Source organism: Geospiza fortis, unplaced genomic scaffold (genome assembly GCF_000277835.1).
Source record: "Geospiza fortis unplaced genomic scaffold, GeoFor_1.0 scaffold97, whole genome shotgun sequence".
Taxonomy (NCBI): Eukaryota; Metazoa; Chordata; class Aves; order Passeriformes; family Thraupidae; genus Geospiza; species Geospiza fortis.
In genome coordinates, this window is record NW_005054343.1 from 3,106,404 (window position 1) to 3,133,955 (window position 27,552).

The following is a 27,552-nucleotide window of genomic DNA, read 5'->3' on the forward strand; positions in this document are numbered from 1 at the left end:
GAGCAGGGAGGCACGGAGCTGTGGCACAGGGGCACTCACTGGAGGAGCTCAGCTGGCCAGGCCTGGCTGGGACATGAAGCTCCACTGGGCCAGGTCGCACGTCGGAGCCATCGGAGGGACCATGACCCTCCTCTGTCTGTCCTGCTGGGGAAGAAGCGATCTCAGCCAGCAGTTCCAGGTCCTTCAGGATAACCTGTGGAGAGAGGGATGGTGCAGAGTGAGCTCTTCTTTCCAAATCCACATACAGAGAGGGTGAGGTGGGAAGCAAACACCAAATCCCAGCACACCGAGAAAGGTATAGTAAAAGAGGGCTGCCTACAAAATTCCAAGTGGAAATTTCAAATGTTTGCAGAGGGCATGGGGCAGTAAAGACAAGAGAGAAAAAAATCCCAGTTTCTGCTCTGAGAGTCCCAAGGAAGCATATGAAATTAAACCAAATTTACACAACCAGGAATAGGGCTTGCTTTCCCCTAGTCCCACTTGGTGGAAGTCTGGGATTTGTGTTCCCTTCATACCCTCAGATTTGGGACAATCCCAGCAAGAGCACAGAGATGTTCTGGGGGCACATACCAGCCAGCTCCCCTCTGCAAGGCAGCATCCCAGGGAAGGCTCAGCTCAGGATGTCAAGCCAGAGCTGCCATTCAGATTTCATAGCTCTTTCTTTCCAGAAGTCACCAAATCAGTCTATATATAGCACTTCTGGAGAAGTTATTACTGGGTGGGTTTTTTTCCATCCCCAACCCTTCTCATGTCTCAGGCTATTTTGGGTCCCCCTTCATTCAAACGTCCTTGGGTTGAGATGTTTCATGAGCTGTCCCTGATGCTCTAAGAGCAGCAGGGCTATGCAGAGCAAAAAGGCTGCCAAAAAGGGTCAACTGCCACATCTTTACTTCTCAACATCTGGCACAGCACATCCCAACCACCCTCTGCCCACCAGCACAGTATCCCAGGCTTTCCCTGTGCTCTCACAATGCATCTTTCTGAAGAGCTCCAGTTATATAGCAGTTTTAATTTCTGAGATGACATAGAAAACCCCTCCCCCTGGAAAAATGAAAAGCCAATTATGGATGGTTGGTTTTTTTTAATCATGCTGGAAAATACAACCCCTGAAAATCAGAAAGAAGAGCTCCTTGGTTTTTCTTTTGCACAGGTATCTTAAGCTGAGTGCATTTTTGGGGCTTTTTTTTTTTGTAATTAAGGTTGATTTTCAAGCCCCCAGCAGCCTCAGAGCAGGCAGTGTGGTGTCTAGGCAGTGTATGGTGTAGTGGCAGTGGTGAGGAAGCAGCCTGCCACAGGCACCACAAGGCTCCAGCACACTTGGGAAGACCCTGTGCCTATAAACATGATTAAGTCTCAACTCACAGCTCCCAAAGGCAGGGAAAAAAAAAAGACAACAACTTGTACTGCTGTCCCTGAAGAATACAGCACCTCTGTGATGCTGTCAAGGCTGGGAGCTCACTGCCAGCGTGGGAGGACCCTGCCATCAGCAGCCTTCATCCTCTTCCAGGGAGAGGAGCCTGTGGTACCTGGCAGAGGGCAGACCTCGGTCCTCCCTCCCTGCCTGGATTTCAAGCATCTGTGGCTCAGACAAAGTGATGCTGGCTGTGTTTTGTTTCAAGTGGAGGATGTCCCTGAGCAGAGCTCAGGATGCCAGGTCTCCTGAAGCCCTATGTAGGTTCTCTGGTGGCTCATCATGTGACTCAGCTGAGCTTGCAGCCTTTGAACAGGCACCAACTTGGTTCTCAGGCTCTCACAACGGGGAAATAACACCCATAAAGGTTTCCAAGTCATGTTGGCTGAAACTGGCAAAGGGACTCAGGGCTTGGCTACGAGGGCTGGCAGTCAGGTAAGAGCCAGGACTCTCATTCATGTGGTGCATTTTGCCAAACCCAACACAACCAGGAGCTGAGAGACTGTGCGGCTGATGTACAGCATGACCTGGCCACTCATGACTGCCTTCCTGCTGCACTCACTGCTGCCCTGGTGCCCCCACCCAGCCACATCATCCAGCTGAGTTTTCACCAGCAGCTCTGACAGCTTGAGGAAACATGACCAAACCCCCAGGCTAGGCAAGAAACAACCCTGCTGCATCCCAAAGCTTTCAGAGTCATGCCTTGAGGTCAGATCCTTAATCCAGCCTCTCAGAACTGTGTCATGAGCCCCATCTCTGAGATCCTGCTTGGGCTCAGGATGCTCTGGCCAGGGTAGCCAGGGCAGCAGAGAAGCACCACTGGAGGGTATGCATGGAGAACATAGCTTTGGAGAGGTTAAGGAATATCCCCCCTGTGGCAGGTTAAAGGCAGGAGGTGGAAAAAGCAGCATAGGCTGAATTTTGCCACTGGAAAACATGGAGGAAATAACAAGCAGGAGGGATCAGTACTTGAGCATTGGGAGGAAGAGCAGGCAGCAAAGACCTGGGGTTTTCCAGCCGTGGGAAAGAGGCAGGAAGCTCCAGCTCCCGCTGATTCTTCCCGCATGCTCTGGAGAGGGTTCCCAGCTGGGGACAGAGGAAAGGCAGGAGTGCTTGGTATGCACTGCACATCCCTGTGCTGAGCAGAGCTGGAGCTGGCTGCCTTTGTGCGAGCCAGGAGGCTGTAAGAAAGCAATATCCTGCCATTGCCATGGCAACGGCCGGCTGCGCCAGGAGCGAGCTGGTCCCATCCCTCAGGAACCCAGCGGCCCTCGGACCGACAGCGCTGAGCACGAGGGCCAGAGCCCACCCCAGCTGCCCGGCAAAGGTGTGATCCTGACAGCCAGCCTGCAGGATCAGCGACCAGGAGCGTTTTCCTGATCCCAAGGGGATTTCTGGGAAGATTTCCCAGTGGTGATGGGACATAGGACAGTGTGCCCTGCTGTGGGCAAATGTGTGCCTGGTTAATGTAAATAGGAAGGAGCAGGAGAGGCAGTGTCATGATGGATGGGGAGACCTGTCTGATGTCTCAAGCCATTCCCAGCACAGGGATGAAGAGCAGCATGGAAGAGGACGAGCTCTGGGTGGCCAGGGAATGAGAAGCTGGTTTCCAGACAGTTATAAATAAGCAGCTATTTCTCCTCTCTGAGAATAGGCAAGAATTCTCCCTGCATTGCCTCCAGAGCACAGATTTTGAGGGCACACACAACTGTCAGCTTCTCCAGATCTAGGTCAGGTTAATTTGCCGCTTGTTCTGGTTGAATGGAGCCGAGAGCAGCTCTGCTGGCGGTGGCACGGGGGGAAGCAGCCCCTGGATGGTGTGTGCTGGGTGGGATGCACCTCCCTGTGCATGCAAAGCGGTGCCTCGGTGCTCCTGCAAGAGGGGGGGCATTTGCCTCTTGTCAGAACACTGGGCTGGCCCCAGCCCAAGGCAGGGGAAGGGGAGGGGACCCCAAATGTGCTGCAGGCCCCTGGGAGTGAGACTTAGCATCCCACAGCACAGGATGACTACTAGGACACCAGAGCAGGCTGCAGCAGCAGCTCTTGGGACACATGCAGTGGAAGGGTATGGACTGGCTTCTCAAGGTGCTGTCCTTGCTGGTATTTACAGATAAGCTGTGAAAAACAGGAATAAATTAAAATGCCTGTGTGCAGCAGGGAGATGCTCCTGGATGGTCTTGGATGTCCTAGCGGACATCTAATATTCCCTGGGCAATGAAATGGGGCACTCAAGATCAGGTTATTCTTGCCAAGGAGAAGAGGGGAATTCAGCTGAAGCAAGATACTACCAAGACAGAAAACAAGAACATTAAGGGCTGCAAACCACCTCAAAGAGGCCCAAAAATCTGGGAGGTGTGGAAACCCCCATGGCATTTCCAGGATGGGCAACGCAGGTGGTGGAGAGAGCCAGTGGGAACAAGGAAAAGCCAAGGATGCTGCTGCATGCTTCCTCCTTCTCCACAACATAAATGCAGCCCCATTTGTTTTATATTTTCCCTCCTTCCAATGCTTTTAGCTGTAGCCAAGGAAGGAGGTGAGCATGGGCAGGCAGTCCTGGAGCCAGGAGTGGCCAGGAGCAAGGCTGGCTGAGCCCCAGACACACAGTGTGAAAAGCAAACTTGCGTCCCTCCCCTGCCTCCAGCTTTAAAGACTGAAAAAGAAAAGAAAGCCCATCATTAATCTTCCCACACCAATTTAACCAAACCTCTTTTTAGGTCCCCAACACAGCAACTTTCATCCTCTGATCTTGCCAAGATCTACTTTTTTTGCCTTCTCAGGAGAGGATGGGGAGCAGAGGGAAGGCAGAAGGCCTGGGGGCTTCTCCTTTCCTCCCCAGGGCAAATCCTGCTAGGTCACGCTAACACATGCTCACAGCACCAGCAAATACAGCTGGCAGTGGGGGAAGGCACTTGGTAACAGAGCTACAGCCATCCCAAAACAAGCTGGAACCTGAAAACTCCCTGCCTATCCTCCTGCTTTTGTAAATCCCCCACTGTCCCTGCTGTTGGGGGTGTGAGGGCCAGGTCTGCAGCACCCAACACTGTCATAGCTCAGAGCACCCCTTTAAATGTGTTTAATTAGCACATGGGGAGCTTAACATGCTACCTGATGCCAGTCAGGGCAGGAGGCCAAGGAGGTATTTCATAGAATTATAGAATCCCAGAATATGCTGAGTTGGAAGAGACCCACAAGGATCATCGAGTCATGGAATCCTTAAGGTTGAAAAAAATTAAATCTCTAAGATCAGTGATTCCAACGGCCATGCTCACAATCAAACCATGTCCAAGTGCCACAAGTGCTATTGCTTCATGCATTGAAGGGCAGGGAAGGATGCAACACAGGTCCAGCTGGTGGAATGGGGCTGGAAAAGCCCTGGAGTATGCGTTCAGGCTATGCTGGGGGAGGCTGGATGCCTGCAAACCCTTTAAACTCAACACCCACAGTCCTAGAGCTCATGACAGGCAAAGGGTTTGCTTTTATTTGCTGTCTCCCACCCACTACCTCCCTCTGCACACAGGGAACCAGGCACCCAAAGCCCAGCTCACCAAATCTTGCATCCTACATCTCCATCCCACCCTAGACCCTCTCTGAGTCAGCTTCCCAGGACAGAGATTGCCTGTCCTCCATGGCAGTCAGGTTTTCTGTGGTTTTAGTCTGCTCCATAACTTCACCCAGGAATGCTACAAGCACCACCTCAAGCCCAGATTGCCAGTTTACCCCAGTTGCTCACTGTACACATAAACTGCATATACATATGTATACGTAAGTTAGGAAATTGTGGTCCGAAACTGGGCCTAAGCCAAGAAGCTCCCTATGGATTATGATCCCCACAAAGAAAGTTCCTATTTCTGCAGGATGCAGCACATAGATTATTGTTAAACCAGGTGGTCCTGTGTCTACTGAAAAAGCATCATCACACTTCTGCTTACAAGCTGCTTCCACTTATGGCAAACCAGGCTAACTGCATCTTCCACTATCTGACTGGAATTATACACATTTCTTTATACCCCATTTCAGTCCCAAGCTCACCCTCAGGGTCCCTCTTGAAAACCAGTTGCCTCCTTGCTTCAGTACCTCATAGCTTTGAGTCTCCCTCCAGAAAAGCTTTACCACGAAAAAAAGTTTCAATAAAGTCAGGCATACATATATTGCAGTTCTCCTCTTTGCAGTCTTTAGCTTACACCTCTGCTTTGCATCAGGTCACAATATTTCAGCTGTGGCAGATGAAAGGCCAGGAGCTGGAGGACAATGGCTCTAAACCCAACAGAGCAAAGCTCCAAACCAAGCCACACTAAGACAGCTATTTGGTTTGGCACAAGCCTTTGTTCAGTGTCATTGTACTGGGATTGGGTGCGACAGGAGAAGTTCGCCAGGATTCAGTGTGACATCAGAGCTCTGAGCAGGGCAGAGACCTGGCTCTGAAACCCTGCAGGGCTGCAGCGAGACATGGCAGCAGGACATGCAAAGGAAAGAGATGACTATCAGTATACCACCATCCCAGGGTTTTCTTCTCTTCTAGTTTAATACCGGAAACCCAAGAGGGGGCAGAATGTTTCAGCTTCTTGTGGGAAGTTGGCTTGAGGGCCATGCAGAGGTTCAAGTACATCAGAAAACCACATAATAGTTTGGGTTGGAAGGGACCTTTAAAGATCATCTGGTTCCAACCCCTCTGCCAGGGGCAAGGACACCTTCTGCTAGATAAGGTTGCTCAGAGCCCCATCCAACCTGAACACTTTAATGGATGGGGCAGCCACAGATTCTCTCGGTAACCTGTGCCAGTGTCTCACCATCCTCAGATGGAAGAATTTCTTCTTAGTAACTCATCTAAACCTGCCCTCCAAACTCAGTGGCAGCCAAGGCTTAGTTCACTCTCTCTAGAGAAGGTCGCCAACTCTTGAGGAGACTTCTGAAGGAAGTGCTTCTGTACTCAAAGCCTTGCCCAGCCACTGGGCAAGTTTTCACGTTCTCAGAGTTGAGGAAGCCAGAGTCTATCCTGCTTCACATCAGACACCAGCTCCACCTCATGCGTCATTCCTGCATGACTCAGACAAAAGTCCCAGCACAACTTTCAACCCCCAACAAGATTGAGGGGAGCAGATAAGCAAACAGGAACATGTTCAGCCATAAAGAAACCATTCAATTCTGGAGCCGGAAAAAGGAAAACAAAGCAAAGAAAGAAACTGAGTAGCGTCACCACTTTGCAGTTTTCTCAGAGATGCCTCAGCTCCTGTTGTGTTCACTTCAGCTCAGTGCCTGGATTCACTCAGAATCCAGGGAACTGAGAGACTACATCCAAAGCTGCCTTTGCACCATGAACTTGCAGGAGGAGGCAATTTGAAGAACATGTCTTCTTTTCAGCAGTGCCTATCAGCAGTGGTGCCTTAAGCCTGCAGGTGGAAAGGTCCCAAACAGCATTTCCTAGCTTTTCATCTTTCCTAACATCAGTTTTTCAACCAGGGCAGCAAGCAGATAGTGCAGAAAAACCCACTCCCAGCAGGATCCAGTTACGTCTTGTAAGGAAGTTTTCAAGCACATCAAATTTTAAGCAGGGCTTTCATAAACTGCCTTCAAAACCAGGTCTCAAAGGCAGGACAGAACATCTCCCCGTCAGGAAAGCACAGGAAGCAGCATGAGGCGACGCAGTGCAGCAGCACAGCATCTGACAGAGAGGAATCCTGGATCCCGACTTGTCTACATATCAAAGGGAACGGCCTGCTTCAGCTCTGCACCAACTTCTCTGTGCTGCCTTTGTGAATCTTAACGAGATCTCTTGACCATTTCTTTACTGGCACGGGAGAATTGGGTGGGAAGGGGAATAGGAGAGATGGCAGAGATGACTCAGGACACTGCAGATGCATCATGAGTTACTGGCCTCTGTTCAGCACAGTGGAGGTGGTGCAACACCCTGTGCTACTTGAATGACAAAAACAGGGGTGAGAACTTAAGGGGCATGGATCTGGCTCCATCCAGCATGAGCCTTTCTTTGCTTTGAGCTTGATTATTTATCGCAATGCAGAGAGACTGAGAGCAGCTCAGCAAGACAAGATCTGAAAAATAAGGTGCCTGAGTACAGTCTTTCAGTCTGATGCACAGACTAGCACTGACCCTCTGAAGCCAGACTGTCCTTTGGTGATGAGCTGGTGACAAACAACTGCTCCAGGGCACATCAGCAGAATGACAGGTAGCCTCCAAACTGTGTACAGGAGTCAGGAGAACTCTAGGCACTACAGAAGGATGTTCAACCTTGTTGGGAATAAAGATGATACTGACACTGCTGCTGAGCAGGTTCCCCTGGGGAGGGCAGCATCACAGGACAAAGCACAAAAACCCTCTGAAGATGTGTGTACACCTCATGCTACACCACACAATGTGCACAGCCCTATCTGGAAAAAGGAGGGAGATGCTTCCTCATCAGAGCTGATGTTTAGCTCACATAGGCCCCCATGCTGACCAGGTGATGCCCAGGCTGTTATCCAGGAGCTTCTGGGGAGGGGTCACAGCCTGCAGGTGACATGGGACAGTATGACTTTGCACACAAATACTGCACTGGCTAAGCAAGCACCCCACATCCCCTTTCCTAACAGGCACTGACATAGGAGGTTAGTTAGCTCAGAGTGTCCTCATCATTCCCAAAAATGTCCAGCTCAAAACCTCCCTACTGTTTCAGTCATTTCTATTTCCTCTGCAGAAAGCAGCAAATCTGGTTGACAGCCAGCTGAGTGGTGGTGTTTAATGGATTGACTCGTCTATGGATTTCCTTAAAAAAAAAAAAGCCACCTCCAAACATTTAAATAAATAGAAGCCAGGATTAAATAAATCAGCTTAAAATTACTTTTGAGCCATTCCCAGTTATGTCACATGGAGGAAATGCACCACCAGGGTCCTTTCTTCACTGTTTTTTTCAAATATTAATAAGCAGTGTAATTGCAACATGACTCACAGAGATCTCCTGCCAAGCTGGAGAGACTATCTGCAAGATGCAGGCTTTCTAGAGCGTTGCAAAGGCAGATGTGTGCTCGGGGACTCTTTTGGAAAGGTCTGCATTGTAAGCAGCAGGGGATGGAAAATGGCCAGGCAGTTGCTTGCCTTTGCAAGTCATTCCCTTGCTTTCTCATTCCCTTCCCTCCTCTCTTAACGACCCCCTCACACATGGGATTTATTGCAGGATTGGGGTTTGGTGCTCTGAGCATGTAATGCACAGAACAGCGTGTGATTTTTATTCCATGAGGAAGGTCTGGGATGAGAAACCAGCCAGGATCATTTGTAGTTCTGGGCAAGAAGATCCAGCTGATGGTGGAGGCTCTACCACTGCCTGGGCCAGCTGTGGGCCATGCTGCCGGCCTCCTACCCAAGCACTGAAATGCTACAGGGAACAACTTAGAGGGGGATAAGACAACAACACCACCAAAACCGAGATGCTGGAACCAGAGAAGAAGGGTGAAGAAGGCAAGACAAGGAAGCAGGAAAATGGTGCAGCACCTTGGGAGATGGGAGATGAAGAGCTCAACAGCAGAGCAAGCTGCCTCAGGTTGCTGCCTGATTATCCTTGCTCACTTCCAAGCTGAGTGGTTCCCAGCCAACCTGATGCCACTGGGTATCTGATGCAGCCCTGCCAGGCAATGCTGCTGTTGCTGTCCAAGCAGTGGGTGCTGCTTAAATGCCTCATGAATATGGATTTGGCACTGCCAGCTTGGACACAATCCCCCTTGCATCTTTACAGAGGTTGTTGGAAAGCACCTGAAATCCCACTCAACAAGGTTCTTACCATGACCCCAGTCCCATGGGTGATGCCCCTTGGAAGGATCAACTCTCAGAGATGGAGAACAATGTTTATACATGAGAGAACCCCCAAGCAGGGTTTTCAGCTGGGCAAGTACCTGCAGGCTCTGCATTGAGTCTTCTTCAGTTTGGCCAAGAGGGTAAAACCCCTCAGTGCCAACACTGGCAAAGCCTCACAAAATACCTCAGTGCCACCAAAAAACCCAAAGCCCAGCTAGATGTGGAGACAGTAAGTTTCCAGGATTTTTGCAGCACCTACCTCATCTGACTCATCTGAGAGGGTCCGCAGCAAGATGGGGAAGAGGCTGTCGGTGTGTCGGAACATCTGGAAGCACAAGGATGGGTGGCATCAGTCCTACAGGCCTGGTCATGCCCAGCCACAGGACACCTGCCCTGAGGGAGGCTGCCAAGAGCTTCACCAGCACTTTCCATCTGAGCTGCAGAGCTCTTCTTCCTCAAGCTATGGGGTATCTGGCAGCCAAAGCCTTCTCAGAAAAGGCAGGTGGACACACATTTGCAAAACTACCAAGACAATCACAATTTGCACTGCTATCAAGGCAATGGGACAGGCTGGGAGCTGACAAGCTCAGTTGAATGCTGAGTCCCCAACTTACCTTACGAGGAGTCTTGATGTACAAGTGGTAAAGCCATTTCAGGACTGCAATTCTGGTCATCATCCCAATGGATGTATCACTAAGGTGGTAGTCCAGCACCTGAACTATTCCATCCAGGTTCAGGGTCACCTGTATCCTCTCACAGCTGCGTGGAAAGAAAAGAGGCTGGTTCAGTGTAACATCCAACTCATTCCTCCCATGGTGGGGAAGTCTACAACACTCCAGAGGCTGCATCAAACACCTCAGCTCAAACCCTCACTAGATGCAACTCACTAGATCAGGTTTCTAGTCCAGCCAGGCCTTGAACATGTCCAGAAATGGGCCATTCACAACTTCTCTGTGAAAACCATGCCAGTGCCTCACTATCCTGTGAGTAAAGAGTTTCTTCCTAACATCTAACCTAAATCTCTCCTAGTTCAAAACTGTTCCCCCTTGTCCTATTTACCTATGTAAACAGTCACTCTCCTTTTTTATAACGCTTTGGAAGTAACAGAAATCTCCAGTGCTTTGAGTGTGACCACTTTTCCCAAAGCAGCTGGTACCTACACAGAAGAAGGCACCACTCTAAATGAAAACAGTATCATGGCTGTGTGAGAAACTGGTCCATAGGGCAGCTGCCAGATCTGGGGTTCAAAGATTAGAGATCCATAAAATACACTTGGAATCCACCTCAAGGTTGACCAGCTCAAACATCTTCAGAGAACCTTAACCCACGTGTACTCAACTCCAACTTGTTGAAGGCATCCAGGTTCCACTGATCCCAGTGGATTTGTGCTGAGAACTGCAGATCTCACTGCCCCATCTGGCAGTGAGTTTGGGATGCAGCTCTCTGCTATAACCCTGCCTTGACACCTTCATCTTGCTTCCCAAAAGCCATCCCAAAAGATCAGGATAACCCCTCATCATAAACAAGGTCTGAAAGGAAGTAACTTGCTCAGCTCACCAGGACATTGTCTCTGTTAGAAATGGACAGCTGCTGCAGACTCTTAGCTCTTGGTCTCCCAGTTTTTCTCCCTAATAGCTGGGATTTGCACTGGGACAGGTGACCCCAGCACAGAAATTGTCATGATACAGCATTTTTATGTCCTGATTGTGATCCTGATGGCTTCCCACCCCCTTGACAGCAAGAATATGAGAAGCATCTGTCACAGGAGACTCATTTAAGGAGAGATAATAATTAGAACCAAGATGGTTGGAGAAGACCACCAAGGGGAGGCTGCACTCAAGAGCCACGTCACACCTCTGGTACCCAAAGTACTGAATTATTCAAGGCTGGACCAGGCTCTTGCCGATTTTTCCAGCCTGCACAGAGCTGCCATGCATCTTGTTTGATAAGAAATCCTAAGGGGCAGATTTCTCACGGTATAATTTGCAAGTAGAGCTGTGGCTTAATAGGATTTGATCTTCCCCAGGACACACGTTGTAAGGGCGAGACGAGGAGGCTGCAGCCCCTCAGAGCCCTGCGGGGATCTGACTGCTTGATCTGCCTCACGTAACAGATGCTGGGGGCCGCAAATTGCATTTCACTTTGATGTTGAAAACAACAGCCGAGGGCGAAATGCTCAGACACACAGAACTGAGGGGAAGGAGGGACCCAGAGCATGAGGAGTTTGGGAGAGATGTCCAAGGGAGCAGCATGCCAGTTCACTTCAGCCAGCGTGACTGAACACTGTATTTGGTTTTCCTATAAAACCATCTCCCGTGGCAGCTGCATAGCCTGCCATGCTCCCAGTACACGGCTTCAGATGGAAGAGGAGAATGAAACCTTGACCCAGTAACACCTCCACACCAAATATACACATTGCCTGCACAGGATGGGGAAAAAGAAACCTCAGGGTAATGCATGTTTTCAGAAGCAAGAGGCCAAAAGGACGGCACAGAGAACTGGTGCCTGAAGCTGGGCAGTTTGGAGGTGGCTTTGACGCTGTCACATCCCACCAGCTCCATGCTGCTGTGAGGTAAGTGGGCAGGATGCAGGGTGCCATGGATTGCCACAGCACTGCTGTCTGCTGATGCTGGACTTCCAACAGCACAGTAGAAACTTGCTTCTACAAACAATTTCCAATCTGGTTTGTGCCAAAATCACTTGTGAAAACCTCTCTTCTATCCCTGCTCTTGATGCAGTACATGGGTAGAGCCTGGGTGTCTCAAGTCAAAACCCACCTGAGTGGAGCCCAGAGATGGCTGGGATCACCAGGTTGACCTGGAGCCAGGCAGCCCCAGCCACACTGTGTACCACTGCCCTGTGGCTCTGCTGGGCTCAGCTCCCACTAGGAGGGACTGAAGCTGGGAAAAGCTCCTCACCAGCTACCCTCTGTCCACAGCTGCTCAGATAAACCTTTTAGGGGGGCTGCTGGTGGAGAAGCAGCTCCTTTACTCAGCACAAAACCCAGGAACCACCATGAAAGGAGAGAGGTCTGATGAACATGGGAAATTGGGCTAAAAACCTCTCACCAATCCTCTGGGATAGAGTGGCACCAGACTGTCACGGGCTACCCCCCTTTTCAGGGGTTATGGCAGCAGCTGAGCGCTGCTGCAGCTCCAGAGCAGGGCTGGCAGCTCAGGCTGGCTCTCCCTAATCCCCAGGCAGAGGGAGCAGCAGTAATGGCATTGCGTCCATGTGATCCCCCGGGCCTGCCACGCCGCTCCCAGCACCGGCATCTGCGGCAGGGCAGATGTCAGATGCAATCACTTCCATCTAACCCACTACCCCAGATTCTCCTCCCGAGGATGAGCCTGGCCCTGGCACCGCCCCTGCTGCTCGCCTGTGACAGTGAGAAGAGCTTCTAGGGCAAACTGAGCAATGATGGGGGCTGTGCCAGGCTCTCACCTCTGAATACTGGGAGCCTTTGCTCAAGCTCAGTGGCGGGGCAGAAGACCTATCCCACAGCACTTTCCTCCATTTCAGAAAGCACCTTCAGCATGAGGATTGAGGTTACTTTCCCACTACATTCAACCCACAGCAATGTTTTTCACTCCATGTCCTTTATCAACACATTTTCTCACTTCTCCCCTTTCTTCAAGGGGTTCTGCCTTCTCTCTCCTCCCCAGTCACCTTTTCTCTGCCAATGTCTGAGCTGTCATCTTTCTCCTGGCCTCCTGCCTGGTCCAGCTGCTTTCCTGACCCCATTTTCAGACAAGGTTAAGGTCCAGGCCAGGATCTAGCCTTTAGGCAAGCACAGCAAAATGGCCTTGCCAAGGGTGGAAATATCCAGGTTCTTTCACTGTGGTCCAAGTCACAAGGGCAGCTCCCATACAGGCTGGCAGCTGTGCTGCTCAATGGGCTCGAGCCAGGGGCCAGGAGATAAATAGCTCCTCTCTGCTATTGGTCTCACAAGCTGTCACTTTCTTGTCCTTCATTGCTCTCATTTCAGTCCTCTTGGCTTCCTTCTGCTTACTGCAGTTGTCAAGATCTCCCAGGGAAGCCATGAGGCCAAGGTCTGGGCAGAGGCATCAAGTCCAGCAAGCTGGAGATCATTGTGGCAAGGGCTGGGGCAGTGTGCCTGGGGTTCCCCTCCAGCTCACCCACCCAAGCATGAAGTGGAAGCAGCAAAGGGAAGCCATCTCCTCACTCCAGGCTGGAGAGAAGGACCAGAAAGAGCCTCTGGACGTAAAAGCTATGCAAAACAAGGTGCTGGAGAATGGGATTCCAAGGCAGGCTTGGTGCCTTAGCTCAAAGCAAGCCACCATGCTGAGCACCCCACACCATTCCTATCCTCCACCAAAGTATTTCCACCTCCATGAGCTCTCCAAATGCACCTTCAGGGTGCATCAGGCTCTGGGCATGGGGGAACAGCAACTTCCAGCATGAGACAAGCAGCAGCTATTTTAGCTTTGTAGGAAGCACTAACTACCACATCTAAAAGCCTGGTTTAATTGCAGGCTTGGGCAGTTCAGCCACGTGGCAGCCACTTGCCCCTTCTGCAGAGCAACACACAACTTTACATGTCCATGTGCTGCTGACCACCACCTAAGGCATGAAGACTTCCTTGCCTCAGGAAGTATCACAAAGGCTCTTCTTGGAGATTTCATGTCCCTTATCTAGTTTGGTGAGGGACTGTGATCCCATCAACCTTGTCCCATCATGCAGACAGCCTAACACTGACAACTTTCAGCTGTGCCCAACCCTCTGCCCAGTAGCACCATCAGGAAGTTGTCTCAAACAGTTCAGGTTTTGTTTTGAAACACCAATGCAGTTACAAGAGCCTAAAAAACACTTTCCAGCTGTTTTGGTCCACTGACGCAGGACAGACATCTGGATCTTCTCCTGTGGCAGCTCAGACCAACGGAAGGAAGCCCGGGCTCTGCTCCAGCAGCCATGCTTCCACCTCCCCTTCCTGGATCCAGGCTCACACCAGCTAACACAGCAGCAGCATGCTCAGCCAGGCCATGAGAATGATCCAGCACCTTTGAAACGTGGTTCTAGTCCACTTCCAGTGACACTTTTTGCAGAAGCTAGAAGTGGGGCCCCCCATCTGGACAGGGAACCCCAAAACCCCTCCAGCCCTGCATAGTCAGGCTCTCCCAGCAGCCCCAGATTCTGTCTTGGCACAGACACAGTCTCCACCTCCTAGTGGATGCCACCAGGAAACTCCCCTCAAGTAAAGCTGGCAAATACTTGGGAAGAATTTTGAAACACATTTTAGGAGCAAGGGGATTGCGTGTGTCAGTTTGTGGCCACAGGAATGTGCCCAGCATCCATGTGTTGAGCAGTCAGGCCTTGTCATCTTCTTGGATGCCATCTTCCCAGAACATGGCCCTCTGCAGACACCAGGCCATGATCTCCTCTGCCCCCACTGACCGAGGTCCTCCCTTCCCTGCTGCAGCAGCACTGTCCCTCTGCAGCCAGCTGGGGAGGGCAGGGGAAGGGGGCGTGAGAGCTGCATGCTTGGCGCTCGGCCATGCTCCCTCACTTGATCGCTGGGGGAGGGGGGGGAAAGAACAAAAACAGAAGCAGAGTGACTTCATCTTAAAAGGCAGCTGCAACTTCCTCTGTTTGCAGGCTTTCCAGCTTTTCCCAGCAACACAACGGCTTCCTGCGGTCCTGCCTTGACACCCAGTGGGCATTCAGCGTGCGGCAGCTGCCGCTCTCCGGTGTGAATTATGGCTGCTGAGGGCCACGGGTGCCAGCTCCCGCCTTCCTCCAGCTCCAGCCAAGCCAGACAGCCTGAGCAATGCATGGTGCACCAGGCAGATGTTCAGGGCTCCTGTCAGCCATGTACAGCCCTCCCCCAACCCCGGGTCAGTCCCGCACAACAGATGCAGGAGTGAAAATGATTCAGGTGCCAACACTGAATCAGGAGAGAGGTCACACATGGCAGGTAAACCCCACGGTAAAGCCTGGAGTCTCCTGTTGAAAAGGGCAAAGGAGGGCTCAGGAAAAAGTCCCTCTGCAAAACCAGGTCTCTTAAAGATATGGAGGGTCTTGCCTTCTGTCCCAGATGGTTTTCCCTGGTGGTTGAGTTGCTGACAGGACATTTCAGCTCAAGCAGCTGTTCTCCTTCCGGCTCTCAGTGACACTGGCACAAGTCATCCCAGCTCTCCCTGCTTCTGACCCTCTTCGATTTTCACTCCTTCTCTCCCTCATGTACAAGATCTTCAGCATAGAGCCATGGTTATCACTTGTCCTCCCGAGTCAATGCCTCTTCTTTCTCTTTTCCCACCCAGCTCCCCATTTCAGCTCTATGCACATCCACTTCTGCACTTGCTAAACTTCAAGGGTTGAGTAGGGTCAGGACACATCAACCACAAAAAAGCCAGGGAAAATAATTTAACCACCATAAACCAACATTTAGGTGCCAATGAAATGACCTGTACTTCCAAGAGAGGAAAAAAATTAAGGGCATCATAAAGACCAAGGAGTAGCTGGGCTGTGCAGAAATGCAAAAAAAGAACAGAGAGTACAGACCATCAACTTGAAAAGCTGATGCTTGCACTGCTCTGGGATGTGTTGTGATGGGCATCACGCTGGTAGGATGCAGCTAAAGCAAGGCAATCCTATTTTGGGGATCAAACAACAAATAAAAATAAGCATCAGCACAATTAAAATGTTGGAAATCACTGCCTCTGAGTAAAGGAACTGCAGGCAGCAGGAGGAAAGGAAAGCTATTAGAACAGATGGATTTGTCCCCCAGTTCAGATAGCTGGATGGGAAGAAAGGTATTTGCAGGAGAGATCATGCTGGGCAGGGCTGACAAATGCCACAAAAGGCTGGCAGGAGGCCAAGACCTGCTCAGCCCTAGGTCCAGTCCCATAGACCTGGGCTGTGGTAGGCTGCCAAGACAGCAGTATGGAACAGGGTCAGTCTCTTCAGGGGAAAAACACCCCAGTTCATTATAAAGTCAAGACATTTTGGTGCAAATACATCAGAGAGAAGCAGTCAGCTCCTACAGCATCCCCAGTCATCCACCCTACTGGGACTCAAGAGACCCCATCTGCCTCCCAGCCCAGCCCCTGTCAGTCATTGTCTGTACCCCAAGAAGCCTTCCCTTCTTCTCAAGCCCCTCTGAAGCAACAAACAGATCCTACCTGGTTACTGTGAAGACACCACTGTTGCTGGAGTCACCGGATGCATCCAGAGAACCTGGGGGCAGAAAAACAGGAAACACAGCTAGTGTGGTGATGGGGAAGGTAGACAGCAGGACTGAGAGGCTGGAGAGCTGCATGACCTTCTACAAAGACATCACCAGTCACTGAGGGTCCAGGGACCCAAGGGATCCCTTCTGCCTGCAGTGAGCATTTCACTCTCCTTCTCAAGCCCTTCTCTGATGCCAGACAAGCTGGTACAGAACTTCACTTACCCCACAAAATACAGATGGGCGCAGCTTCAGATAACTGCCCCAAACTGAGTCCCCTCCTCTATAAGAGACCCAGACACATCCTGCTGATGGTTTCAACCATTCTCAAAGAAGTAGCTCAGAACTGCAGAGCTGCCTTTAACTCTCTTTATTTCAATTCCTAAACATACCACATGCACAGTGAAGCTAGAATCCAACCCAGGACATCTCCACTTGGCCATAGCCTGACTTCAGGTCAAAGCCCAGTGACTCAAACAGCTTTCCAACCTCTGCTCCATGCTAAAACTGGGTCTCACAAGCACTGTGACAAAGCATTACAAGATGAACTTGACTCTTTGTGCCCCCTTGTGCCAACAGCCTCTACTCACACAAGCAACATCACCACATCAGCACACCCAAAGAACAGAGCTGAGTTTCTCACAGAAAGGCATCAGAATTTTAGCTGATCCTGACTGCTTCAAGGTGCAAATTGATACCAGAGGGGCTGAAAATAAAGCAATTAAGCTTTCTGTTGATATTATAAAGGTCTTCTGTGATAGATTTTAATACAAGAGATACAATACTGCTGTGCTATGGCAGTAAATTTTTCTGCTTAATCTCTTCTAGTAAAAAAAAACTGTATAGAGGTAGGTAATGAAAGCTTTTGAACCTTTATTGAAGACTAAGATGCTTATTTAGACTGATATTTTGAGGTGCCTGGGTCCACATTATGGATAAAAACCAGAAAAAACAGGAGGAAAAAGCATGTTGCATTGGCCGGGAATCGAACCCGGGCCTCCCGCGTGGCAGGCGAGAATTCTACCACTGAACCACCAATGCTGTCCTACGTGCTCCCCCCCACTCCTGTGGCATCCTCCTGCCATCCCAACTGCTGCCCACACCCCCACTGCCACCACACCCTGCCCCGGCAGCTCCCTCAGCAGCTCCCGGCTTCCCTGCCTTCCACTGCTGCTGTCGGACAGGGAAATCCTCCAGTCCTCATCCCATCCTCCTGCTCCCTCTCACGGCAGGATTTTCCCAAAGCCACTGGTGGCCGGCTTACAGGAGAGCGCTGGGCTGAAGGCGCAGCTTTAGAAGAACTAATACGAGCCCTTGAGATTTACGCATTAACACATATTTCACACACCTGGACAACAAAGATGTGTTGTGCCACAAGAATGTTTACGCCAAGACCACAGCATGCAAGGGATGTTGGAGGGCTGACACTACTGCTGCTCCCAAGCATTGATTCATGGGCACCACTTGGATTCTTTTACTTGAACCCCCCTTCAGGTCTCTCATCCCATTTGCAAACTTTTGTCTTTTATGTTCTGGAAATTTTAGGACTGGGACAAGACCTGCAAGATGGTCTGGAGAGCACCGTGAATCTGGAAATGATCCAAAATTCTTCTCTTTTCTGTTCTCTACCATTCCCCACCACACACATCCTCCTCCATGAACACGCTGATGCTCTCCCAGGACTAACACAGCTCTCTGAGCTCTTCTTTGGGTGATGATGCCTGCTCCCAAACTAAAAATTATCTTTTTCAGGTCAACTTGATGACTAAGTTGAAGGGGAGCATGGTGAGAGGATGGGGATGCTCACCAGGGCACGCAGCAATGCAGCACCACCTGGGCTCCAGGTCAGACCAATGACCCTCTCATGCAGCCTTCAACAAGCGTGTCCGTCTCACCAGAGGATCATCTGTGCAACATGTTTCCAAATAAAGCACAGAGATCCCATGTACTCTGAGCTGCTTCAGGACACCAAACCAACTCAAGAACTTCTCTTGAGAACATTCCCTTGACCTTCCTTACACCTCTACTGGCCCAGATCAACAGGGACTCACCAGCAGTCACTGCCTCTGGCCTGGAGAGGGATTCCTCTGAGGTGGGCTCTGCTGGTATGGTCATTGATGGCTTGGCCTCATCCATTTCATCATCCTCTGGGATAACCAGCTTCATCAGGCTCTGGTTGCACACGTTTGCCACCTCCTTGATGTCTGAGTGAAGGCAGTGTAAGGAACATGCAGTCCCACACATGGGCAGGTGCCGGCCATGGAGAAGCCACTGCAGCCCCATCAGAGTTGCCCCAGCCCAGCTACTGCAAGCACCCTCACATCCAAAGGGCCAGTGTGGGTGTTAGCACTTGGTGGGAGAACTTTTCCTGGACCTGCACCCAAAGGGCAGGAAGCAGGCAGTGGAACAGGCGCTTCCCCGAGGGTTTCTGCAGCAGGAATGGAATGGGAGCAGCTCTGAGCTACAAGGATACTCTTCTTGCGATCGTCGTAGGACAGACATGGCAGGACAGCCGTCAGGATCCCTGAGGAGTACGGCAGCATCACACGGCCAGCCAGCTGGATGAACTCCCGCATCCAGCACATGGCTGTCAGCTGGATCAGGTCATCTGCAAGACATGAGACCAGCAAAGGTGAGGGAAAGGGCAGCACTGGCTCCACAGGCCAAGGACCACCTGCAAGCAAGGAGCTCCCTCTGCTCCATCCCAAGAGAAGCTCATCTGAGACAGTTTAGTCCCAGAGGAGATCAGTGAGACCTGAGCTTCCAGTGAGCTTGAGATTAAACACAATCATTATGTTTCAGTTAACCCAGTTCAATCCATAATGCAGGTTTCCTCATTTAAAAGTATTCTGTCAAGCTTCCCAATGCCTAAGGATATATCTTCAGTCACACCCACTGCAGCTGTGTGTCAGGGTCTAGCACCATTCCTAGAGGTGGGGTTTTAACAACCTCCCTAAATTCTGGTAAAAGGCACCACTGCCATGGCACTCTGCTGGTGCAAGGCCAGATTTTAAGCTTAAACAGTGTAAATTCATTGGGAGTTAGTTTAATCAAGAGCAACCAATCTAAGTCTATCTATACTTTTCTATCTCCCAGGAAACCCACTCCCATTCAGCAACATTTAAAGAGCACAATGGGCAAAACCTGGGAACAAGATTCTTCTCAGCAAACACATCCAGCTGCAGCTGCAACCCTCTGCCTACACAACCGACCCAAGGGAGCTACAGTGCAGCACTGGCACAGAGCCCACACACATCCTTAACACTCTGACCTATGCACCAAGTGCCACCAGAGGTTACACTAAGACCTTAAGGAGATCCTCCCAGAAGTGTTGGATATCCACAGGTGCCAAATACTTTTTAGGCCCCTCTGTTTTGGAGGATGCCAGATCTGTGCTCTGGCTGGGGAATCTGCAGTACAAACTCACCTGCTGCCTGGCAGTGGATCACCAGGATATTGGCCATTTCTGCAAACTTCACACTGGAGGGATTCTTCTTGATCTCCTTGAGGAATTCCCCAAGAGCCACCTCACACCTGTGGAGAGGCAGAGCAGATGGTCAGTGCTCGATCACCTTAGACAGAGCAATTAGGGAGACTCATCATCTTAGACAGAGCAACTTATGGAGACTGTCTCCTCCACGTGCACATGGAGGGATGCTGGTGGCATGGCAGAAGTGTCTTTGCACAGAGGCAGGGACAGGAAAGATGAAGCTGACAAGCTCACCCTGTCCCACAGGAGAGACTGCACACAGGTGCAAGGACAGAGGTGATGGCAGCACAGAGCCCCCCACAGCTTTCACAGCTCCCCCACAGCCACCCAGGTTCTGTGAATATGGAGGTGCCTGGGATGAGGAGCAGTGGGGCAGGTGGTACCCAAAGCTTTCAGTGCTTGTTCCTTGACATGTAGATGCTGGGAAAAAAAAGATATAGGGAGGATCCAGAAAGGCACTGCAGCAAGATAGACCCAGGCCAGTCTCACCACTTATGCCCTACAAAACCAGTCTCACCACTCTCTCCTAGCACAAAGTGCCAACCAAGATCCTTTGACTTCCCTGAAAACATGCAGACATTCCTACGCTTCAAAATGCCTCTGTCTTGGGACCAGCACTGTATCTGTGGAGCAAGCTCCCAATCCTTGCTTCTCTTCTCCAGCCAGGAGATGCTGGGATGGAGCTCTGCCTTGCCAAGAGTTTCTCATGCTGCAAGTTTCTTCAGAGAGCTCATGCCCATCCCAGAACCACACATGAGACTCTGTGGCTCTGAAATCAGGTGCTGGGAAGGCAACAACTCAACCAAGCCAAAACAGTTTGTCCCCCAGTAGAGAGTAGGGCATCCTCCATGACCATGGGATAGGGGAGACCCTTGACAAGGACACTTTGATCCACTGCCCAAGCCAATTTGTCTCCCACCACACGTGGAGCTTCACTGCAGTTACCCACGAGTAGAAAAAGTCATGGGTGAACAGCAGACACTACACAGTCCTTGAAAGCAGCCAGCCTCCACACTCACATTTTCCGTATCTCCTTGCTGTTGTCTCCCAGGATCTGGAAGAGTCCATCTAGGATTTCTGGAAGGTAATCCAAGAGGTTGATATCAGGCACGGACTCTAAGACCAGGATCTAGATCAGAGAGGAATACAAAAGAAGAGGAGAATTTTCAAGATGCTGACTAACATCACCAGCCCAAATCTCGCAGGATACTGAGGAATTCAGAGCTGAGCTGTGTGGGGTAGGGGGAAGGAAAAGAGGACACTGTGGAGTTGCCCATCTTGGAAAGCAGCTGAACTAGCACAGCAAGCAAGCCATCAGCCTGCAGCAGTGCTGCATTTCTAAACAAAGCTGGGATCAGGAATGACTGCCAAGACACATCCAGGCAGACCTGGGGTGGCAACAATATGGCTGAGAGGGGGAGCGCAGGGGAACACATTTCCCCAGACCTCAGCCAAGCACCAAGAGCTCCTGCTTTGCACAGAAAGGAGGGAGCAAGTGGAGATCCCTTGCCTCCTGGAGAGCAACATCTCTCCATCACCTCTGCATGATGGAAAGCAGCCTAGCCCTATCCCTTGGGAGACTGTAACCTCTAGAGCACAGTATGTCCATTTATACAAGCAACACTTTGAGTGTACTTTCTAACTTGGTGTGCCATGTCCTGAACAGGCTGGCAGAAGTGCACTGCCATGTCCCTGCCACTGCAACAACAAGGTGACAGGGAGCAGGCCTTTTAAAGAAGCAGGTAAAAAAACTCTGCTGACTTAAAAATCTGCCTGAATAAATCCAGGAGCCTGAGCTCACACATTGCTGTGGGTATCTGCAGATTCCCTGGACATGGGAAGCTGATGGGACACAATGTCCTGGAGTTCAGAGTGGCAGGCACAAACAGCACCCCATGCACCTACCCAGGATATGATGAACTGGCGGGCGTACTGGTTGTTGGAGTAAATCCTCTCACGCAGCAGTGGGATGAAGCCCACCAGGTCGAACTGGTTGCTCTCTGTCACGATATCCTGCAGAGCCCAAGCAGAGGGTGTTAGAATGACTGCCAGCATGCAGCAACCCTAACCCAGTCTTTTTGAGCCATGTGACAGGAAAAAGATGACAAGCATGAGTCTGCAGGTCAGGAGACCTGGGGAGAAGGAATCATGCAGTTTATCCAGGCAATAAGCTGGCAATCCCCCTCAGGCAGAGACCAATGCTGAGCATGACCCAGACAGGGATGCTCCTGCCTGCTGTGTGCCAGACTGGCTGAAGAGGAAGATGGGAAGCTTCTCTAATTCATGCCTCAGTGCTGTGCTGCACACATGAGCAAGCACTTCTGATGCAGCCACGTGGATGGGGTGGGAGAGTCCCCTGACTTCCCTTTACAGCTCGTTCCACACGCTTGGTAGATTTTGCTGCATGGCCAAGTCCCTGGCCTTGGTGCAGTGGAGCAGATCTCCCAACAGGAAGGTTTGCAGCAGCAGACTGGTGTGATAACAAGGAGTAAGGGCAGGGCCTGGCAGGAAGCTGCTCACCTCTGAACAGCAGCAGAAAAGGAACTGGGAGGTCTATGGCAGTAAAAGCCCATCAGCAGGCAGAACAGGAACGGGAACCAAGCCCACACCCTGAAGTAGTAACAGAAGCTCCACTCACATCATGACTCCCTCAGGCAAGGGAGAGAGAGCAGAGGAACAGCCCTCCCACTGCCTGGCACAGCACTGCAACCCTCAGGCTCAAACCTTGCTTCCATCAGCTCCCATGAGCTGAATGCACACAAGGCACTGTGTTAACCCACCAGTCCCTCCACCCAGCTGCCTGAGAAGGCCACCAGAGCCTTGATCGAAGAGGCTGCAGTCAGTGAGAGAAAAAAATGTTTTTACAGCAGCCACAGGACTGAGGCGGGATGGCTTTAGCAGCTGCAGCCTTGGGGACTGACATGTTCCCAGCCAGGACGTGGCACCAGCTTGCACCAAGGACTCTTGGAGAGCAAAAATACCTTGAGGAGCCGATCAAGGAGCTCAGAGCCACTTTTGACATTTGGGTCAGGATCAGCAGCCAGCTGTGAAAGACAGAAACAAAGAAACATTGCAACAATGGGTCCCAGGCCTGCCCCCTGCTCTACAGCACAGCTCCCAGCAGGCTCACAGGACTGTTACTCTCCTTTGACAATACAAGGAGAGACATACAGAGGTCTCTTTATCTCCAACTTCTTATTAGGCACCAAAAAATTCTCCTGAGAGACTTCTCCCCTAAGGGGGAGATCAAGCACACATCACCTCCCCAAGCTATGCAGGTTTTCATGGGCCAGCAGTCACACTCTCAAAGAACAGAGAAATGCAGGTTACCATGAAAATCTGCAAAGGCAGACACACACAGACACTACAGACCCAACAAAGCCAAAGTGCTGCAGAGCCACTTTGCCTGCAGCAGCTCTCTCAGGCTCATTTTCTAATATCATTCAACAAGGAGCAGGAAAATACATCCTGGAAGTGAGGACAGACAACAAGGTATCTTACAATCAGCTTCATACCCACAGTATCAGTGGCTACTGTGTAGAAACTGCTCATTTTGCTGATCCTTGTGGGTCCCTTCCAACTCAGAATATTCTGTGATTCTGTCCTTCAGACCTGTCTGGGTCAAAGTAAACCAGTTTGCTTGGAAAGAAATCCTTGGACAACTTGGTTTGACTTGGAGATGATGACAACTAGTCCTCAAAAAGTACATGGGGGTTAAGAGGAAGCGTCTTACCTTGCTGAGGCCATCAAAGAGCACGTTGAAGTGTGGGAGGACAGAGCCCCTGGCCACCTTGACAATGTTGTAGAGAGCCTCGCAGGCGTAGTACCGCAGGCGACTGTCAGCATCATTGAAACACGTCAGCACCGGCTCGATCAGCTCCTTCAGGTACAGCCCAGAGTCCTGGGGGCACCAGGAGACTGCTTAGCTAGGGACCATGCCATAGACAGGGGAAGAGATGGTGCTGCCCTGGCACATACTGCAAATACTCAGGCTTGGGATGGCTTTAGTGCACTATGCTGGGTGGGATTTACTAATGAATTTTGGATTTTATTACTGAATTCTGTTATTCAGGTACAGTGAGAGCAATCAGGTTTACTGGGCATCTGCCTCATCTCCTGCCTTCAGGGCAGAGGGAGCCAGGGATGGATTTCTGCATGGGCCAGTGTCAGCAGTGCACAGCAGGAGATGGAAGGGCTGCAACTCTTGTCAGCTCTTTTAACACAAACTAGCACCCAACTAGTCCTACTGCTGGAAACTGAAGAGGGACAGAAGCCCTTTAACCACACCTAGGCAGCTGCCAGGACGTAACCCAGACCAGAAAGTGCTCCTGGGCCCAGAGGGTGTGTGGCTGGGTGTGCTGGGGAAACTCCAACACAAGGTAGTTGTAGGTTGCAATGCAGGGAGGGAGCTGCAGGGCGACCAGCCTGACTCCTCCTATCACACTGACCCAAGAGGAGCTGCTGTTCTCTCACCACAACCTGCACAAGCCAAAACCCCCCCCATACCTACCTTGCCCAGCGCAATGGAGCAAGCAGCGAGGCCAATGAGTCCTCCTTTCCGGCTGTGGGGGTGCTGGGAGAGTGCAAACTCCTGGGACAGGATCTGGATCACGTGCTTGATCTGAGATGTGTTGTTCTGAGCCACAAACTCTCGTACCAGCCTGGGGAGAGCATGGGGAAGCACACAGGGAGGTTTAGGTTCTGGCTGATACAAACATTGAGGGGCTTGGTGACAGAGACAGGGACTTTCAGGGACTTTCACAACAAGCATCAGAAAAAGCAGTACTGAAATGGGGAATCCTTAAGGAACCCAAAAGTGAAACCAGAGCTCTCCCTTCCTCTCCACTCACATCCACCAGCAGCTCCCTGCCCTCCTGCTGCTCCAGCCTGCAGCCTCCAACATGTTCATAAACTCTCAGCCCACGCTGCGCTCTCAAGGGCTAACCCAGTGCAGCTGTGTGCTTGCAGAGACGTTACCAGGTCTTCAAACACCCTCTCCAACACGGCAGGTTATCAGGGTCACTTACCCCCAGCATGGCACAAGATGGGACCTCAGCATGCACCCAGCTGGTGGCTTGGCAGTGAATTGCTGCCCACCAGGCCTACACACAGTGCCATGGTTTTGAACCCTTCCAGCCACCCACACAGTGCTTCAGTTAATACCCTGTATATTTAACTTTACTACTAACAGTATATTTCAACATATTCTTAAACAGCCCAATATTTAACAAAAAGCCAACACAGTTTCCATATATAATACCTGCTTCTCTCTAGCAACTTGCAGCTTATTATCCAGTGATAATTAACACATCAGCTGTCAATGAAGAAACTCATATACCTGCTCCTGCCTACAGAACTGCTTCCAAGTCCCAGCTTGCCCACCCAGCCCTTCAGCCTCAGTTTGCTGTTGGCAGAGCTCTTGGCCAGGCAGGGAGGTGCAGGCAGCGGGGCAGGCTGTGGTGCAGGCAGCAGTGCAGGCAGCGGTGCAGGCAGGGGTACAGGCAGCAGGAGCATTGGTGGTTCAGTGGTAGAATTCTCGCCTGCCACGCGGGAGGCCCGGGTTCGATTCCCGGCCAATGCAGTGCTCTTTTCCTCCTTTTTGCTTGCATTTCTATCCATAATGCAGATTTAGGCACCTCAAAAACTCACCTAAGTAATCATCTTTACCTTAACCGCCAAAAAAGGTGCAAAAGCCTTCACTGCCGAACTCCACAGAGGGTTTCTTTGGCACTATATGAATCTCTCACTCCTGAGCGGTGTCGCACTTTATAATCCAGGAAAACCATTACAGAAGATGTTTATGAACTTTTCGTCCCCAAAATTACGAACACCAGCTCTATTCTCATCTCACTCTGTGCAAAGCAGCTGCTCCCTTTTGCCCTGGGGATACCAGGCAGTCCCTCCCTCACTCTCCCTTATCCAAAGCCAAGTTCTCCAAGTTACAGCCTGATCCACATCCACAGACTGCTTTAGGGATAATGGCTCCATTTCCAGTCCTGCTCTAAGAAGAGAAACACACTGAGATTGAGCATGACAGACCACTGGGGCGATCATTTTACTACCTACGTTTTACAGATGCAGCTTTGTCTAAACAGAAGTAAGTTTACAGACTTCATGAGTTTAAAGGACTAAAGATTCTAGATGCAGCTTTGTCTAAACAGGAGTAAGTTTACAGACTTCCTTCATGAGTTTAAAGGACTAAAGATTCAATTAATGAGGCAAAAAGTGCAGTATCGGAGCCTGCAAGCATCAGGAGCTCTTCCTGCATTATCAGCTGAAGGAGGAGGTGGTTCCTGAGTAAAGAGGCAGCAAGTCCCTCCTGGCTTGATGCCATGGACATGGAAGTGATGCTGTTGGGGGAAGTGATGCTGTTGGGGCCATTCTATGATGGGTTTTAGATGAACTAAACCTGTGAAATCTGTAGAAAAGGTTGGCCCTTGCCTTTTTCCTCCTCACACTCTTCCCAAGTTGTACTTCCAGCTTGATCAGATGAACTGCCTGACCCCAAAGCAGACTTTGGTTGGTGCAAGGCCAGCATAAACCCTTAATCCTGGGGCAGAGTAAGCTGGAGTAGAGCTGCTTGGATAAGGCACAGAGTATCACCCCTCACAATGCAGCAAAGAAGTTACTCAAGTACTCCTGAGGCTGGAGTTATGAGGACACTGCAAGAATCCCACCATGCAACACTGCAATCCACCCACAATAAATTATTCCTATAACAAAGAGAGAAAATGAGAGAAAACTAGACACACCAAACAGCAGAAGGGGCTCGCTGGGTTGGGTTTGAACCAGAGCACACACTCCCCTTGTCCCAGGTGCCATTTTTCTCTGGACCTCTCACACAGCACCCTCCATGTTCAAGGCAGGCAGTTCCCACATCACATCCCTCACTGAACTCTCAGCACAGCAACTCCATCCCCATATAACAGACTGCCTGACTGCTCCCCTTGCAGGCTCACCATGGCCACATCTCCCACCCAAAACTCACCCACCAGTTTGGCCCATCACCCCCAGCCCTGTGCAGGGCTGCACCCTGAGGCAATGTTTCAGATCTCCTGCAGGAGCTGAGCTCCCAGGCAGTGCCCAGAGAGGACACAGTCCTTCCCAGGGAAAGCTGTGGCCAAGCACGGCACCCAGACCAGCACAGCGAGGGTGAAAAGACAGGCAAGGAACACGTACAAGCAACACCTCAGGGGCATGGCCGCACCAGAAGGTGCCCGCAGACCTTTGCCTGGCATGATCCAAAAGGAAGGCCCAGATGTGCTGGAACAGCAGCTGTGCAGGAAGAACCAAGAGCAACACCCCATGGCCAGGGCTGACAGTAACCCCTCCCATCTCTCTAGCCAGGATCCAGCACGGGACAAGTTTGGGTGAGCCCTCGGGGGAGAGGCACTAGCACTCTGGATGTGTCGCAACAGAGCAAGCAGTACATTTCCAAGGAATTCCTACAGGGATGCCACTCACGTATTCACCTCGCCCCGGGCACCCACGGCCAGAATGAGCCTTCTGTCAGGGGCTCCTGGGATGCGCCCAGAGCCAGCGGGTCCTCACGGGCACCAGGAGCTGGCACACCCGGGATAAGTCTCGGTGCCCGGTGGGATGGGGCTGGCAGACAGGGAGCAGCTCTGGGAGAGATCCCGGCTGGCCGAGCACCGCCCACGGCGCTGTCCCCGACAGGGTCAC

The 27,552-nt window shown here is 51.1% G+C and overlaps 1 protein-coding gene and 2 non-coding genes across 3 annotated transcripts in view; 1 reads left to right on the forward strand and 2 right to left on the reverse strand.

The window, feature by feature from the left end:
• Nucleotides 1-24,524, reverse strand: part of VAC14 (VAC14 component of PIKFYVE complex) — a 55,534-nt gene extending 31,010 nt beyond the window's left edge. Inside the window, exons 1-12 of the mRNA XM_031058481.1 lie at nucleotides 24,380-24,524; nucleotides 23,603-23,770; nucleotides 22,851-22,913; nucleotides 21,775-21,882; nucleotides 20,889-20,998; nucleotides 19,807-19,913; nucleotides 18,853-18,987; nucleotides 18,431-18,583; nucleotides 16,333-16,387; nucleotides 9,805-9,949; nucleotides 9,450-9,515; nucleotides 40-193 (exon numbers count right to left, since the gene is read on the reverse strand). Of these exons, the coding sequence (XP_030914341.1) occupies nucleotides 40-193; nucleotides 9,450-9,515; nucleotides 9,805-9,949; nucleotides 16,333-16,387; nucleotides 18,431-18,583; nucleotides 18,853-18,987; nucleotides 19,807-19,913; nucleotides 20,889-20,890 (817 nt within the window). The 5' untranslated portion in view covers nucleotides 20,891-20,998; nucleotides 21,775-21,882; nucleotides 22,851-22,913; nucleotides 23,603-23,770; nucleotides 24,380-24,524. The remainder of the gene's footprint in view (nucleotides 1-39; nucleotides 194-9,449; nucleotides 9,516-9,804; nucleotides 9,950-16,332; nucleotides 16,388-18,430; nucleotides 18,584-18,852; nucleotides 18,988-19,806; nucleotides 19,914-20,888; nucleotides 20,999-21,774; nucleotides 21,883-22,850; nucleotides 22,914-23,602; nucleotides 23,771-24,379) is intronic.
• Nucleotides 17,350-17,420, reverse strand: TRNAG-GCC. Its single transcript has one exon. It is a non-coding gene; the product is annotated as a tRNA-Gly (tRNA).
• Nucleotides 24,525-25,379: 855 nt separating the features above from the next.
• On the forward strand, nucleotides 25,380-25,450 carry TRNAG-GCC. Its single transcript has one exon. It is a non-coding gene; the product is annotated as a tRNA-Gly (tRNA).
• The last annotated feature ends 2,102 nt before the right edge of the window (nucleotides 25,451-27,552 follow it).